General features: G+C 41.0%; 1 protein-coding gene across 20 annotated transcripts in view; it reads right to left on the bottom strand.

Moving 5' to 3' along the window:
* Positions 1–17,575, bottom strand: part of LOC109412368 (sodium/hydrogen exchanger 3) — a 325,551-nt gene that overhangs the window by 59,420 nt on the left and 248,556 nt on the right. For all 20 annotated transcript variants that reach the window (XM_062851305.1, XM_062851307.1, XM_062851290.1 and 17 more), the window contains 7 exons: positions 14,109–14,372; positions 13,844–14,037; positions 3,257–3,377; positions 3,028–3,166; positions 2,445–2,662; positions 2,294–2,377; positions 2,016–2,224 (listed from right to left, as the gene is read on the bottom strand). In XM_062851305.1, the coding sequence (XP_062707289.1) occupies positions 2,016–2,224; positions 2,294–2,377; positions 2,445–2,662; positions 3,028–3,166; positions 3,257–3,377; positions 13,844–14,037; positions 14,109–14,372 (1,229 nt within the window). The remainder of the gene's footprint in view (positions 1–2,015; positions 2,225–2,293; positions 2,378–2,444; positions 2,663–3,027; positions 3,167–3,256; positions 3,378–13,843; positions 14,038–14,108; positions 14,373–17,575) is intronic.

The raw sequence follows: 17,575 nt of genomic DNA, 5'->3' as shown, positions 1-17,575 counted from the left end.
AACACCCCTCTGAATTCTCCTGAAAACGCCGTGGAGCGTTTCGAAACGCCATGAAACGGCTTAAAACACCTCTGAAGCTTATTGAGAGCCTTAAAGCCCTCAAACCTCTGAAACCTCCTTGAAACTCCCCTGAAAGCCCTCTGAAATCGCCCATGACCCAAACAACCCCCCCCCCCCCCACCATTTAGGAAATGAATCTATTAAGGCCAAACATTCTGTTCGCTGTTCGGGAATTCAAGACTCGTCTAGGTAGAGTTTCTAGTACAGTGTAAACTTAGTCCCATAAAACAGTAAATATTTATGTGCGAACGCAAATATAGTTTGAAAGTAGGTAGGGTAGAAATCTACTTCAGTATATGCGCTAATTTTCGTCATATCAGATGGGAAATAGCCAATAATTAGTTGTTCAGTAAATCAAATATTGCTATTTTCTATAGCCTTAGCGCTTATTTTTCTGTGTATAACGTGATTTTATTGCGTTCCAAATCCGTGAATAGCATGACAGTTTAATCGATACAATGACGGTTCACCCGAACAAAAACATACCCATACAAACTTTAAATGCATTTTAAATATAGTTTCCTGGCATCAGAAATGAAAAAATTTTGGATTTCGGCCAAGTTTTGGATGGAGATTCTCATTATGAAATAACCCGGATACCTCTAAAGAACCCAATTACAGAAATTTTAACTTAACTTAGCCAATGACTCATCAGATAGAAGCAAAAAAAGTAGACTATCAATAACCAGTTCCTATAGCACTGTAAATCGAATAATTATGCGAAATTTCACGTTTCAATTTTACTCCACTTACGAGTTGAAAATTTTTCTCGTTTCGCGTACGACGAAGGCAACCGTATCAAAGCAACAGTTAGCCGAATAGTTCTTCATCACTGTTCAATTGTCACCTCGCCAGATTTACTTGTTAAACTTTCCTAGAATTCTCACTCCACAAAATCTCTGTGGCACTTCAAAGTTGAATTTCACTGCTGCAGAATGCAGCAAAAGCTGTTCAATAAATTAAATAAATCATTTTGTTCCCGTCGGTAAAATAAAAACAACAAGTTGGCTTCGTCTAGGGTGGATGCAAGCAAATGTGTGCGTGGATTTTCTAAATACGGAACATCGTGTTTTACAACCACATATAAATATATCTTCGTTGCACTGTGATAGCGTATTATGATCTGGTGGGCAAACATATTATTTGAAATATTTTCAAGCTACATCCTTTTTAATTTATAAGATTTCCGCTCAAATGTATTTTGAACACATGATTTGCATTGGGTTGCGAAGAATTTGACCGACTTTTCGAATAAACACCTACGGGAAAAAGAGCGGTTTTTCCTTATAGAACTGGTCTAGCCGCACAAGTTTTTCATACACCATATTCTCAGGTTCAGCCTCAAAAATCAGCTGTAGGTGGTTGAATTTAGATATGTCGAAATGAAATTTTCAGCACTGCCTACGGTCAAGCCTCTGGAGCCAGCTTTTTGATGACTGATGTACTATAGTAGCACGTCAAAGGTGTGCCGGGAATTGAATTCAGGTTGAGCCCGAAATACACGTGGACTAGATGGAAACAGAGTCCGAGGGACAATTTAATATTATTATTTTTAGGAGACTATAATTCCTCCACTGCATTATGTCAAAGATGATAAGAAGCTTCTTATCATCTTTGATTATGTGGAAGCTAATTTACAAATTAGTAATTGATATCAAATTTGTCATGAGACATTAGGTGAGGCGAAATAATAAACTCGATCATTATTAGTCGGTGCTTATTAAGACGAAAATTAGGTATAAACCCTACAACAAAACAGAAATTAAAATTGATAATCCTTCATATTTTAATGGCTCGAAGATTCCATTACGAGTGGTCTTCTCAACTTTTAAGTATATGCACGCCGTTGTAAAAATGACCCCACCTACAGTACACAATACGAACAAGGTGAGTTTTCCTTCTCGTAAGAAGAGGGGATGGTTTCCCATCATCAAAATAGCTGTAATGTAACTCACCCGCTCGTGAATTCGCTCGTTCATCGTCGGTTTCCGCTTGCTGGCACGCTTAACGTTCAGCACTCTGACTAGTGGTTTGATGGTGATGCCTTGCAGGAATACTGTAAAGTAGATGACCGCAATCGTGGTCGTCACAAACATCGGCTGCAGCGGAATGTGGTCCGTCGAAACCAGTAACACTAAAGCGAATGCCACAGCACCTCGAAGGCCTTGCGGTGGGGAAGGATAATGTGGAAATGTTATTTCTTATCTACTAAATTACTTCCGATCGAACATACCTCCGTAAGACATAACGAATTGATCTACTTTAGATAATTTATGTATCCTAAAACGATTTGCCATCGCTGATAGTATTAATACACCTGGCGAAGAAAATAAAGGGACATCGATTAACAATCAAATAAGAAGCTCGCCGGCCCAACCGCTTACCTATAATTCTAAAAACGGAACAGAATACTATTGTCAATATGACGAACCAGGTATTCCAGATGTGCCGATTGTTGACGGTGGCCACGCCCAGGAACATGAAGATAATGGTTTCTGCCGATGAGGACAGCATTTTTAGCGCGTACTTGATGGTGGTGTGCGATTTGTGCGACACGTTCTGCTCGACGTAGTTTTTCATCGTGATGCCGCAGAAGGTGATGCTGGGAATGAGAAGCAAAAAATAATTGTTGGGGAGTGCATATAGTTACATAAAGCCTTGAAAACAAATCAGCTATTCGGTGTTAATGTCAATTTAACAAGCAATTTTAAGCAATTGACAGAACACCAAAGAACCGTTGTGGCATAATATTTGATTATTGAATAAATTAATGAACTTTGAATTTCAGGCCAAAAGCACCCCGTTGATTTATCAAAGACGGGGTACCATGTATAGAGCAACATGGCGACCGTGAAACGATTATTTCAATCGTGAAAACATGAATTGTGTCTAAAGTTTCCTATGGTCACAGTGACCTTTGCCCTGAAAAAGTGGGATATGTAGCTTTCGCCAGCACACAATACTTACGCCAGGATGCCGCTCATGTGGAAGATTTCGGCATTCAGATACGCCAGGTAGGCCATCACAAAGATGAAGATGGGCTCGATGACTCGTACGTGGTCGGTAAACCGTGTCACCAACCCGGTAAGGAAGCCCCAGATTACACCTGTGTTAACACATTACACAAATTATACCAGCATTATGTGTGAAATGGTCTCTCACCGCATCCTGAGCGGCGGAAGCCGACCATACTTACCGATGATGGTGCCACCGAGGGCAACCACAAAGAACGACGCAACACCCGAAACGATATCTACCACCTCGATGTTGTTGGCGCCAATCTCATTGTACGACTCGAACATGTGATACATCACAACCTGTTCCGGACGGACGTCATCGGTGATGGTGGGAACAACGGAGATGAGGACAGAAAATAAATAGATAAGTTAGAGACGTGAGTGTGTGAGACCGCTAACTGTCAGCCACTGCTGTCACTGGTTGTGGTGGCTGCGTTTGGGATATGATGCTGTTCCCGAGATGTTATTTACGATTGACTGATGAGCGATGCTACCGGTGATGGCGGTGGCGGCCGGTGACACAGAGGTGAATAGTGCTATAAATTAAGCCATTAGACGCTAATCGGGCATTTATAAACGGGAAGCCAGTTTCTGTCATCACTGCCGCTGCCGCTGTCAACCGATATCAAATGACACGGTTGGAGTGGAATTCGAGTATTGGTGTTAACTTCTAAATAGATAGCAATATATACGTTTGTGTTTATCATTTACATCTTGTTAATCAATCATAATTCGAGAATTCGAAACACCCACTAATTGGGACAGAACTAAATCCTCAGCAATGTTCGTTGAGCACTTTCACTGTTAACAAGTAACCTTTTAACTCTAGCAATCTATTTCCCTAATCAATTTGAGCTCCAAAAAGAGGAAGCGCAAATTAAATCAGAGCGTAAAACTAGGAAATGGGATTGGAGAATTAGTGTGTAACCGAAGTTGACATAATAACATTTTTGAACTGTGATAAATTTTGTGTTACGGGCTTTATGAATTAGTTCATCATAGGAGCCCGACTGGAAAAAACATAATTTTACGGGTTGTGTTATTTTGTTACAATGATTTTTGTAACAACGTCAACGGTTGTTATAAAACATGTATAAAACTCGTTCCAATTACAAAAATATGGCAAGTTGAGATATAATTATAACAAAATTAATTCAATTTTTGTTAGATTATGCTTGTGAAGTCATAACAAAATTGTAACATTTTCATTTTCATTTATTTAGTTCAACATCAAATTCATGACAACAATTACATTGTAAAATCATAACAAGTTCTGTTATATATTTTAGCACAATTTTTTTTTGTAAATCTCTTGGCTCGAGTGGACAAAATAACAAAAAATATCAAGCTTTATCGCGACAATACAAAAAATTTAATAAATTCTGAAATAATATTGTTACAAAATATATAACAAAGATTACAATAAACGAGTTACTAAATTATGTTATAGGCAATTATATTATAACACATAATATAACAAAAAGTGTTTACATCTGTTTGAATAAATGAAACAAGTTTTGTTATAATTTTGTTACTAAAATTATAACATATGTTATTATAATTATAAATGTATATTCACATAGAAAACCCCTTACAACATAATTATTAGACTGGATCAACAAATTCGATTTTTCGGAACAAAGCTTTTTCGATTTCTTTTAGCGTCCAAAACAACTGTGCAAAATTTGGGAGCAATTGGTTGCTTCCTCGTATTCCGCATTGCGATTGAAATTTATATGGAATTTAGTATGGGAAAACGTGCTTTTTTGCATTTTGTCATAAATTGAAATTTTTCGTCTAAAACGATCTAACTAATGACGTTGAAGTATAGCCTAGGATATGTCGAAAAACTTTGCCTTGAGGCCTTTGGTGATTCGACACTTGTGAAAAAAGTTATAACGTACAGATTGGCCGGTGATGCTTAACATATAACATGTAAAGGAATAACATCAATAATAAAATCTCAATTTTTGGCCTAAGTTACCAGGCGAATAACTTTTTTCACAAGCGTCGGATCACTTTGCGGTCTTCGGCAAAGTTTTTCGTCATATCCTAGGCTATACTTTAACGTCATTAGTTACATGGTATTAGACAAATGCATTCAACTTATGAGTAAAATGCCAAAAAGTACGTTTTCCCATACTAACTTCCATACAAATTTCAATCGCAATGCGGAATACGGGGACGCAAGCAATCGCTCTTAAATTTTGCACAGTTGTTTTGGACGCGAATATACATTGAAAAAGCTTTGTTCCAGGTTGATACGATCAAATATAAAGTTTCTCCATACAACGTTGACCCACTCTATTAATTATATCAACTTCTGTTATTTTTAACAACAGTTGTCATAATCAATGTTCTTATCTTATTATGTACATCTGGTCGGGAGACTTAAACGTTGGCCACGAGGCGGAATTTACACCGACAATTGGAAAGTTCAACGCTCAACGGCCTACGACTACTTGATTTCGCCGCCTCTAAGAACATGACCATACGTAGCATCTATTTCCAGCACGGCCTCCCTTATCGTTACACCTGGAGATCACCACAGTAAACGAAATCCCAAATCGATCACGCCCTGATTGACAGACGGCACTTCTCCGACATTATCGACGTCAGGCGTGGCGCTAACATCCGGACAGAAGAGAATTACAAAGCCATGGCAAGTTTTACCATTGAAAAAGAATTACTTGAATGGTAAAATTTACCATTGGTTTGTTTGAAATAAGTGACAAAAGGGCAAAAATAATAACTGACATTGTTGGACGAAATAACTAAAGAATGTCAAATTTTGACATTATCATGGCAAACCAAGAACAAAAAAAAGGTTGAAAATTGCAAAATATACCATTATTGAGTTATTGAAAACAGAACAATAACAAAATTAGTTATTCCCTTGTCAACCAAAATAAGGGTATATTAAGTTGTTTATTCCAATAACAAAATAAAAATCTCATAAGTTTGCTGTACGGAATATAATTGCAAACAGATATCAAATGTTACCATTAGAATAACCAAAATACTAATTTTGTCATTATGTTGTTCTTAATAAGGGCCAAAAACTGCAATGGTTCATCAAACTCGTAAGAGTAATTTGCTATTGACATGTCGTTTTAAGCTCTTCATGAAGAACTCATGAATGGTAAAATTAGTTATGACAATGAAATTTGTTATTCTTTTGTTTTTGGTTTGCCACTACCCGGGCATCGACTCTGACCATTACCTGGTGATGGTAAAAATGGCACCAAAAACTCTCAGTGATTAACAACGTACGGTACCGACGGCCGCCTCGGTATAATCTGGAGTAACTGGAGCAACCGCCACTGCTAACGCGCACAATCTCGAGGAAGCGTTGCCGTACGAGGACGAGCTCAATGAAGCCCCTCTCGAGGACTGCTGAAGTACGATAAAAGCAATCATCAACAACGCAGCGGAAACCAACGTTGGGTATGTGAAACGGAGCCGAAAGAACGAGCCGAAATGTACAGGGATAAGGAGTGGAGCATCTTGACTGACGGACGTGAGGTGATTGAAAGATGGAAGCAACACTACGATGAACACCTGAATGGTGTGGAGTACGCAGACATGGAGGATCAAAGCAGCAAGAGAAATGACTTCGTCAACACCCACTTTTAGGGTAGTTAACCCTCTAACACCCAACCCCGCCTTTAGACGGGGTATGGTTTGAGCATTTTTGTAATTTTTGTTTCGTGGAAAATCAAAATTTTTATATTTTTGGCTGATATTTAGGACTGTTTTGTACATATCAAAATAGTTTTGGGTGTATTTAAAAGCGTATTTACATTTTTTTTAAATCATTGAAAAATTTATGTTTTAGTCACCTTTCTGAAGTCATTGTTTATTTGGTATTAAGTCACTACAATTAACATATTTTATTTTTTTCTCAAATCATTCTATCCTAGTTTTATAGTTTAAGCGGATCGAATACACTCTTAATTTTTTTTCCTTAAAGTTACACGGAAAATAAAGTTATCTATGAAAAAAAAAATAAAAATAAAAATATTTCATCAATAATCATAAATCTCAAAATGTTTTCATCTAAAAAAATCCGTACCCCAAATAAGCTTCCAGGAAAAATATAAAACTGTGAGGATGTGCAAAAATAAAAATTAGAAAAATCAAAAACTGAAATTCACGAAATCGAGAATTAAACAGAATCATCTTCCAAAACATGTTTAAATCGATTTTAGATGACGAAAAATGATACTTAGATCAAAATCAAAAATTTGAGTATTAGAGGGTTAAGGATGCTATCCAGCAGCTCAAGATCAATAAGTCAGATGGTAAGGATGATATCGGAGCTGAACTCATCAATATGGGCCTGGAAAAGTTATCCACCTGCCCGCACCGGCCTATAGTCCAGATCTGGGAGATCGAACAACTACCGACCGAACAACAACACTGCAGTGGTAGGAAGGGGTCATTTGGCCCATCTACAAGAAGGGTGCCAAGTTGGAGTGTTAGAACTTCCAAGAGATCACAATTCTGAAAGCCACCTACAAAGTGATAATTATTCCAGATCATCTTCCGTCGTTTTTCACTCAAAGTTATAAACTGTGGGTTATCGAGCCGGCTTCGTTGACGGCCACTCGACAACGAACCAAATCTTCACCGTGCGGCAAATCTTCCAAAAATGCCGCAAATACCAGGTCCCAGCGCACCACCTGTTCAACGACTTCAAGACGGCGTACGACAGTATCGACCGCAGAGAGCTATGGAAAACCATGGACGAGAACGGCTTCTTCGGGAAGCTCTTTAGATTGATCAAAGCGGCGATGCACGGTGTTAGATACCGCGAAAGTGTTTCGAGCAATCACTCTAGCTCGTTCGTATCTCTCCAGGGCCTACGACAAGGTGATGGACTCTCATACCTGTTGTTCAACATCACCCTGGAAGGTGATATGGGTCGAGCTCGGCTTAATAGCCGGGGCAAAATTTGCATGATATCCAGCCATTTCTGTTTTGTTTCATGGATATTATTGCTAGAACATTTGGAACGGTGGCAGTGTTGGAGGAATAGTGTCCGACCCCTGACAAGTTTGACTTTTAGCATTAGGAAATGTCCCATCCCTTGAGCTGGAGATGACATGAGTTGGCGCCGTTGTCGTGGATTGTTATTGTTGTGTGAGAAAGTGAAGAGAATGCTCGTTAAAATGATAACAGTAAATAAATAAGGTTGTATAGTTTTTTTTGTTCAGATCCGTATTGTATTTCTTTCTGACTATTCTCGCTACGCTGAAATCCCTGTTGTATTCTGCCGGAAAACTAGTTGTGGTTGTTGTTGTTCAACAGGTTATGGGCCCAGTATAGAGAAGAGGTTCAGAGCAAGTTCAGAGTGATTTGTGATTAGTAACAGCCGCGGAAAAGTTGGACTGAAGTGTTTTAGACTGTTAACTATAATTTGAGCGCAAGCGCGACATTGGAGGGTCGACCCGAGGAGGAACTGGAGTTGGAGTATGTCAAAAGGAAGCTTTTGGACGAATGGCGACGTCGTTGTGACATGAATGACGACTTCAACGATCAGCACGATACAGCACTTCGGGTAGCGCGACAGCCAGCTGAAAGGTATGTAAAACGACAGTGTTTTTATTGCCACGGAGAAGGGCATTTCCGTAAAGATTGCCCAAGGCTGGCGAAGGCCAGGCAAACTGAGGAAGACAGGCTGAGGATGGAAGGCGAAGCATCATCATCTTCTGGTCGTGGTTCCGGATGGAACTCTGGACGAAATGTGTGTTTCACTGCAACTACCTGCAGGTCCAATGGGTGGTTGATTGATAGCGGAAGTTCAAGGCACATGACAGGAGAAGTGGAACGTTTAAGGAATTTGCTCCCTTGCAGCGAAGAAGTCATTGTAGCTGATGGGAAGAAGTTGTCCGTGACAGCCAGAGGAACGAGCGAATTTTCAGGAAGTGAAGCGAAGGGCAAGCAAGTCAACGTGAAGCTGAAGAGCGTTTGCTACGTACCGGGCTTGGCAGCAAATGTGATTTCTGTGAATCGAATGGTACAAGAATGGTACACGGTCGAGTTTTCATTCAAGGAATGCAGAATTTGGATAGACGGCGAAATGATTTTGGTTGGTGAAAAATGTGGAGCGTTGTTCTACCTAAGGGAAATGAGATAAGCTGGAGACAGGAGGAGCACGCTGGAATCAGGAGAAGCAGACTTGAGTCAGGAGGAGCACGATTTTGAAAGATGGAAGTATGAATGGAGTCGACACTAAGGAGGAGTGTTGGAGGAATAGTGTCCGACTCCTGACAAGTTTGACTTTTAGCATTAGGAAATGTCCCACCCCTTGAGCTGGAGATGACATAAGTTGGCGCCGTTGTCGTGGATTGTTATTGTTGTGTGAGAAAGTGAAGAGAATGCTCGTTAAAATGATAACAGTAAATAAATAAGGTTGTATAGTTTCTTTGTTCGGATCCGTATTGTATTTCTTTCTGACTATTCTCGCTACGCTGAAATCCCTGTTGCATTCTGCCGGAAAACTAGTTGTGGTTGTTGTTGTTCAACAGGCAGAACTGTGCGCCCCTAGGCAGCAGGGTTGCGATAGAAGAAGACACTTTCGAGGTGGTGGAAGATTTACCTCCGATCCTTTCTATCGGCAGACAATAGTGTTAGCCTTGTAACACGAAGGCGCATCATCAGTGGAAGTCTGCACAAAACGCCGATATGGACGATGGTTCTCGAGGTTCCGAGTAAAGGAGGAAGGCTCGAGTGTCGGGTATTTAGGACCATCTTTGGCGGTAAACAGCATGGTATGTGAAGGCGAAGAAGGAACCACGATCTCGCTGCACTCCACGGTGAACCTAGCATCTGGAAGGTGGCTAAAGCTGGAAGGACACGTTGTGAGGAAATGTTGTGACAATATCGGACACCAACCCTGCAAAGCTGGTATTCGCAAGAAATTCGGATGGTACAAGGAGATTTGGAGGGCTGCATGCAAGGTGGGTGAACCAGGTGCAGAACCATCTGGAAAATGTAAGATGCAGCGTTAGACGCGCGTTAGAGGACTGCAGCCACGAACCGAGTATTATGGTGAGGAATTGTTGAATTGATATACCCAAATTGCGAAACTTGCAACCTTATATGATACGATTGATCAAGGCGAAGATGAATCGAGTGATGTACGTAGTTCGATATCAGGTGTCTACGATTCCCTTCGAATCTCGCAGAGGGTTACGACATAGTGATGGTCTATCGTGGTTATGCTGTTTAACATTGCTTTCGAGGGTGTATTAAGGAGAGCCGGGATAAACACGAGTGGAACGATTTTCACGAAGTTCATTCAAATGCTTGGTTTTACTGACGATATTGATATTGAAGTTCGCAAATTTGAGACGATGGCGGGAACGTACATCCGACTGAAGAATGAAGCCAGGCGAATCGAATCAGTCATTAATGTGCTGAAGACAAAGTACATGATGGCAAAGGGCTTCAGGAAAGAACCACCACGCCCACCCGAATTTCTAGCGACGATGATGAAATCGAGACGGTTGACGAATTCGTGTACTTGGGCTCACTGGTGACCGCCGACAACGACACCAGCAGATAAATTCAGAGACGCATTTTGGCAGGAAATCGAGCCTACTTTGAACTCCGCAGAACTCTACGATCGAATAAAGTTCGCCACCATACGAAGTTACTTACTTGATACTTAATGGGCTACAGCTTGTCGTTCCTCCGGCATACGAGCTACGTGCCCATCCCACCGCAGCCTGCCGTGTTTTATTCGCTTCACTATATCCATCTTTTTGAATACTTGGTACAATTGGCTTCTTTAGCGGTGTTGAGATAATTCCATTTTTAGAATCTGCATGCAAAACTGAGCCGAAATCCAAATTTTCATGAATTTCTGTGCCCGGGAACCTATTTAAAAATCAGTTTGAAGTTTGTATGGGAGCGAATTGTCGAATCACCCCTCGTCGCATTTTGTACTGGGCGGAGCTGTCAAGCAGTTGGCCAGCTGTCAAAAGGTGATTTCGAAAAATCTCTTCGAAATCAATTTTAGGTGTCAAAATGAAGTTCTAAAAATCTGAAAAAAATCATGGTGGTTCAGAAAAGGGTGCTCTTTTGTATAAAATCAAAAAATCAATACATTTTTCTTAATTTAAAAACCCAATTAGTGGATCATGCGACGCCGCCAGATACCGTCCTCCAATTTACCGCAGAGTATTGTTTGCAGCCCTTTACGTTCGAAGACTCCAAAGCCTCTCCGATCAGTTTCTCTCAACGTCCACGTTTCATGACCGTATAAAGCGACCGAAGGAATCAGAGTCTTGTACAACGCGAGTTTTGTCTTCGTTTGCAGCCTACGGGACTTCAGCTGGTTTCGTAGACCGAAAAAAAACCGATTCGCAGCTGCAATCCGTCTTTACACCTCGCGGGTAACATCGTTATCGCACGTTACGAGTACCAAGATAAACAAATTCGTCCACAGCATCAAACTTTTCACCACCTAGCACCACTTTGTCACCACTACCACGGCCGGATCGACGTTGACCACCAGCAATCATGTACTTGGTATTTTTGGTGTTGATCGTAAGTCCAATCCTCGCAGTCTCCCTTTCAAAAGGTATTAACGCCTCTTTCACGGCCCGACGGTCGATCCCGATGATGTCGATATCATCCGCGAAGCCCAGGAGCATATGTGACCTCGTGACAATGCTTCCACTCCTTTGCGCACCAGCTCTCCTTATCGCTCCTTCCAGCGCTATTTTGAACAGTAAGTTCGAAAGAGCATCGCCCTGCTTCAGCCCGTCTAAGGTTACGAACAATGACGAAATTTCGTCCGCAACCTGTACACTTGATTCCGGAAAACCATGTTCGATCATAATCGTTTCTCTTCACTGAATCGTACGCCGCATTGAAATCGATAAATCAATAAACGTAATTTATCGAGAATCTGCCGCAGGGTGATTCTGATCGTTGATCGGCCCTCTCGAAAACCCGCTTGGTATTCGCCGACGAAGGACTCCTCAATCGGTTTCAGCCTGTTAAACAGAATTCCGGACAAAATTTTGTACGCTGAATTAAGAAGTGTTATTCCTCTGTAACTCGCGCACTCTTGTCGATCCCCTCTTTTGTATAAAGGGCAAATGAAACCATCTAACCAACTAGCAGGCAGTTCTTCCTCTTCCCATATATTCAATATAATACGGTGTAAGAGTTGATACAGCTGCTCACTACCGAGCTTGAGAAGCTCGACCGGGAGTTCGTCCTTCCCAGCAACCTCATTGTTCTTCAGCCCTCTGATGGCTATATTGACCTCGTCTAGCGTTGGAGGTTCCACAGCTTGTCCGTCGTCGTCGATTCGAATGCTGTCTGTCGCTCTTCCCTTCCCACCGTTCAATAACTCCTCGAAGTGCTCCCTCCACCTGGCAGCCACACGAAGTTAACTATCTACAAAACGCTGATTAGACCGGTAGTCCTATATGGGCACAAAGCATGGGCCCTACGTGCAGAGGACCAACGCGCCCTTGGAGTTTTCGAACGGAAGGTGCTGCGTATCATCTACGACGAAGTGTAGATGGAAGACGGGACTTGAAGAAGGCAAATGAACCACGAGCTGCATCAGTTGCTGAGAGAACCAACCATCGTCCACACCGCGAAAATCGGGAGGTTACGGTGGGCGGGTCACGCCATCAGGATGTCGGATAGCAACCCGACTAAAATGGTTATCGATAGTCATCCAACTGGTACAAGAAGACGTGATGCGCAGCGAGTTAGGTGGGTCGATCAAGTGGAGGACGATCTGTGGACCCTTCGTAGAATGCGGAACTGGAGACACACAGTCATGGACCGAGTGGAATGGAGACGGCTACTATGTACAGCAGAGGCCACTCGGGCCTTAATCTGACCGGAAAGGTAAGTATATCAAAAAGCTTTTTTTACCAATGATTTAGAAATCACTGATTGGCAAATAATAACGATAGTTTGAATTTGTATCCATGTATACACAACACTGTGTAGTTTAAGCAGCGTAACTTAAAATAAAATTGTTGCCCGTTGTGAAGTTTTATAGATTCCGACGCAAATCAATGATTAGGCTCATTTTCAGCGTAGGTGCGTTATAAATGCTTGTTTACAATGCAAAACTATCACCAAATGTGCACCTAAAAAACAGCGTGAAATATTCAGCAGGACGCGGTCTGGTTTTATATCTGTGGGCCCACGCAAGAAAAATCCACGCAACTAATTTTCGCGCAGGAGTCTAAACAGGTGGAATCTCCGCAATATGCCTTCCGGAAAAAAATGTATTGTATTTTGAAATCCTGTATTTTGTTTGTATAGGAGGTCAAAAATCTGCATAATAGAGAAACATCTGTCAGGGAACCCTACTTCGGGCACTTTCCGATATTGATTATTCAATTGTCAACTTGCTTAAATTTTTGTGTTTACAGGACTAGACACTGTAAGTAACTGAATGTGTTATAAATTAAGTCAATTGATATAAAATTGACTGATTTATAACGTAAAGCATCCAAAACTCGATCTCCAGTCCAATTGGTCCAACACCCTATCGTCGTCAAATCTGAAAAATATCATTCCAAACAATTGAAGTGTGCAACTTTTCAAATTAATCAACGTCCCAATCAGATGTGACGTCCGTTGTTAGGAAACTGACAGAATGCCTGATTACGGGCTCATCCCAACCTGTAACATCGCTCATCACGTACCTACATATACCGCCGGCGGCGGCGGCAGCGGCTGAAATCAACCGCATTGATTGACCGGTCCCGACTTACCGTGACAGCATCGTTTAGTAACGATTCGCCAAACACGACGATGTACAGCACTTCGTTGACGTGAATTTCCTCAAACACGGCCAGCACCGCCACCGGGTCGACGGCGGAAATCAGCGACGAGAACAGGAATACGTGCAAAAATGGCAGATCCACTCCGAAAATGCCGGTCAGTCCACACGCCCACAGCGACACACCTGCGCGGAATCAAAATATGTACACACATAATTGAAGATGAAGGTCCTGAAAGGTCGTTCCCGCCACTCACCGATAGTTGCAATATTAAATATTGTACCGATCACAGCCATTAGTAGGATAGTACCGATGTTGTCGAAAAACATCCGATTTGGCATAAAGTATCCCGCGTCGAGGATGATGGGTGGCAACATGTAGAAGAAGAACGTGTTCGGCGTCAGCGGGGACACGTGCAGGTTGGTGGCATACCGCAGCAGCACGCCGATGATGACGCCGACCACGATCAGCAGGCAGGACTCCGGGAAGATTTTGCTCAGCTTCGGTGTCATGTGGAAACCTGGCGGGGACAGGGGAAGAACGGAAGAAACATGTCTTAGAATAGTGTTGTGATGTGGATCATGTGGACAGATTGATATAAAACATTTCCAGCTTATTGCACAAATAGCGTAGACGCGACCTCTTTCAATTTAAATGAAATTTTGCTCGTGTGTGAGCTACTATTCTTCACCTAACTTCTGGAAAGAGCGTATGGCATAGTTGATAATGTTACATCGTTTTTTTTTCTTCCTCTTGGTGTAACGCTTTTCTTTTTTAACCTGGGTTGGAACTGGATTGGCGGAAAATGTGTAAACAAACAACGTCAAACAAACTTTAGTACAAGCGAAACCGAAGTCGGGTTTGGGTTGAAACTGTGATCTCATCCAGTTCCAACCCAGGTTGGAACTGGATCAAATAGAAAAACGGCAGTAGTGTATTCTATGAGCACCTTCACAGTTATTAACTGAGAGCAATGACCATTTTACATGCGTATATCGTGCGATAGAGCGAGCGAAAACACGAGGAGCCAAAGCCGTAGCCCGTCATCGCGATTCGGCTCTCGAGAAGGAAGTGAAACGCTCATGTAGACGGGACAAAAGAGCGTGGGCGGACTCCCTAGCCAACGAAGGCGAGGAAGCCGCAAACACAGGCGACATCCGTCTCCTATACGATGTCTCACGTCGCCTTAGTGGCACCAAGATGAATGCTACGACACGGAGAATGTTGAAAGCTTCCAATATCTTGGTAGGCGATGGCGGCGCCAAGATCGACATAGGTGCACGGATCAAGAAGGCGAGGGCTGCTTTTGCGAGTTTAAGATATGTATGGAAAAACAATCAGATTAGTCGACGCACCAAAACACGAATTTTCAACTCGAACGTGAAATCTGTACTGCTATACGCCAGTGAAACCTGGAATGTATTAGTGGAGATCACTCAACGGCTGCAGGTCTTCATTAATAAATGCTTGCGGTATATAATTCGTGCATGGTGGCCTCACAATTGGATCTCCAACGTGGAGCTCCATCGTCGATGTCATCAAAAGCCGATAGCGACAGAAATTCGGGAGCGAAAGTGGAGGTGGGTCGGAAACGAAATCTGCAAACAAGCGTTAGACTGGAACCCAGCAGGACATCGCAGCAGAGGCAGACCCAGAAGCTCATGGCGGCGCACCCTCAACAACGAAATAAAGCAAGTCGACAGAAATTTGACCTGGCCACAGGTCAAAGCGATGGCTGGCAATCGCCCAGGATGGAAATCTTTCAATTCGGCCTTCTGCGCCACCATGGGTGCCCAGGATTGAAAGTAAAGTAAGTATCGTGTGACAGGCACGAAGAAAGTCAAGACAGTATTCTTTACAAAAAGTTCCTGGACCGACCGGGAATCGAATCCGCCATCTCTCATGCTGGATACCTACGTCTTTACAGTTGTGACTATATGCAAATATACTATATTAACAATACCCGGGTAGAGAAAAAGATCTAAATAAAGGCATATTTTGATATTGAGATTAAAATGTGATATAGGTTTGATTGACATAATAGATAAATGATCTAAAACTAATATATGAAATGTACTCCTGGAACATTATCATCAGCTTATATTTAGGTCTTGTAAAATATAACCAATAGCACCGAGCTATTCGTCTGTTCATGAAATATCAAATTTGGATATTGTTCAGATGTTCTAGGAACATTTTCCAGATATTATTTTCAGATCTTTCTAACCAATATCGTGTTTTGATCGTCAGTATTTCACCTCTACCCGGGTAGGGTAGGGCGGGGCAAGATGGGTCGCGGGGCAAGATGGGTCAATGTCATTTTCGGGCGCATTACTCATGTTTTAAGGTTGTTAATAATTTTGTTAGATGGCCAGCATGAATATACAAAAGTTTGGGGCATTCCCGACTAGATGGGCATTACAAAATTAAAACAAGCTGTGTTATTTTGTTACAATAAATATTTATTACAAGGGTTGTTATAAAACATGTACCGTTAGTAGTTAAAATAACAAAAATTCTAACAAAGTTCCCACAAGAAAAGAACAAAACATGTAATTGCTTTTGTTGTGATCATAACAAAAATATTATAAAACTTGTTCCATGAAATATGATAGAATACAACAAAATTATAACAAACATACTATAACAAACTATAACAAACTATTTTTTTACTCATTTTTGGGTAAATATTTTTAAGTGTGTTATTCTATTTTTAGAAAAGGTAGGTAACATAAAAAATAGTTTGCAATACGTTATAAAATTTTTGGATCCGAACGGGATTTGAACCAAGACACCTACCATCAGTGGCAATCTGGCGCCTCTGCCAATGAGGCCATCACAGCACTTGAAGAGGGCGGTGATAGAAGCTTTACTGGTTCTACGTATTTCCAGTTTCCTCATTCAAATCCATGATTGTAAGACGCACACGAGCACGGCTGTATGATTTCACATTGAGCTCGTTGACGTATAATAGACTTGATTTGTCGTTACTGATTTTGTTTCAATCTATCACAATTATATCATATGCAGATAACAGCTCTAGATATAATTTAGTTATACTCCACTTTTTTTTTTATTTTAAGCAATGAAATGAAATTTATCACATAAGAAGTCATCCATTAACTTTATTGTCACTTTTGGAGGAGGCAGGGAGGATTGAAAATTTCCTATTTTAACGTGACGTACTTAATAGATGCTCCCTAAAGTATAATAGATAGAATAAACAAATTCCATTTTATAATTATTTAGTTCCACTTTTGCTTTCTCCAGACAGATAAAAATAATGATATTTACACGTCATGTAAACTTCATTTTAGTCATGTAAACTTAGTGTTATGATGGTTTACATGATATATCATGTAAATTTGTGTTATATGTCATGTAAATACTCAGAGTCATGCTGAATTACATGACATATAATGGAAGTTTACATGATGTTTTATGACTTTTACATGATATGTCATGTAAACTTATGTGATATCCCACGCTCCAATCATGTGCATCATATGTCACAGAATTTTACACTCTTTTTTCGATCTGTGCATGTTCAATAACATTCACTACTTGGTATACTTTTTGGCGAAATAAGAACAACAGTACTGTTTTGGTATTTATTGTAATCGATCTAATGTTTTCGCGTGTGAAGATACGTCATTTGTGTAAAATTCCACTCAAAAGTATTGGAAGGCATACAAAACGTAGTTCCATGTAATGGAAACATTG

This window comes from Aedes albopictus, chromosome 2, assembly GCF_035046485.1.
Source record: "Aedes albopictus strain Foshan chromosome 2, AalbF5, whole genome shotgun sequence".
Lineage (NCBI taxonomy): Eukaryota > Metazoa > Arthropoda > Insecta > Diptera > Culicidae > Aedes > Aedes albopictus.
This window is presented reverse-complemented; position numbering and strand designations above follow the sequence as displayed.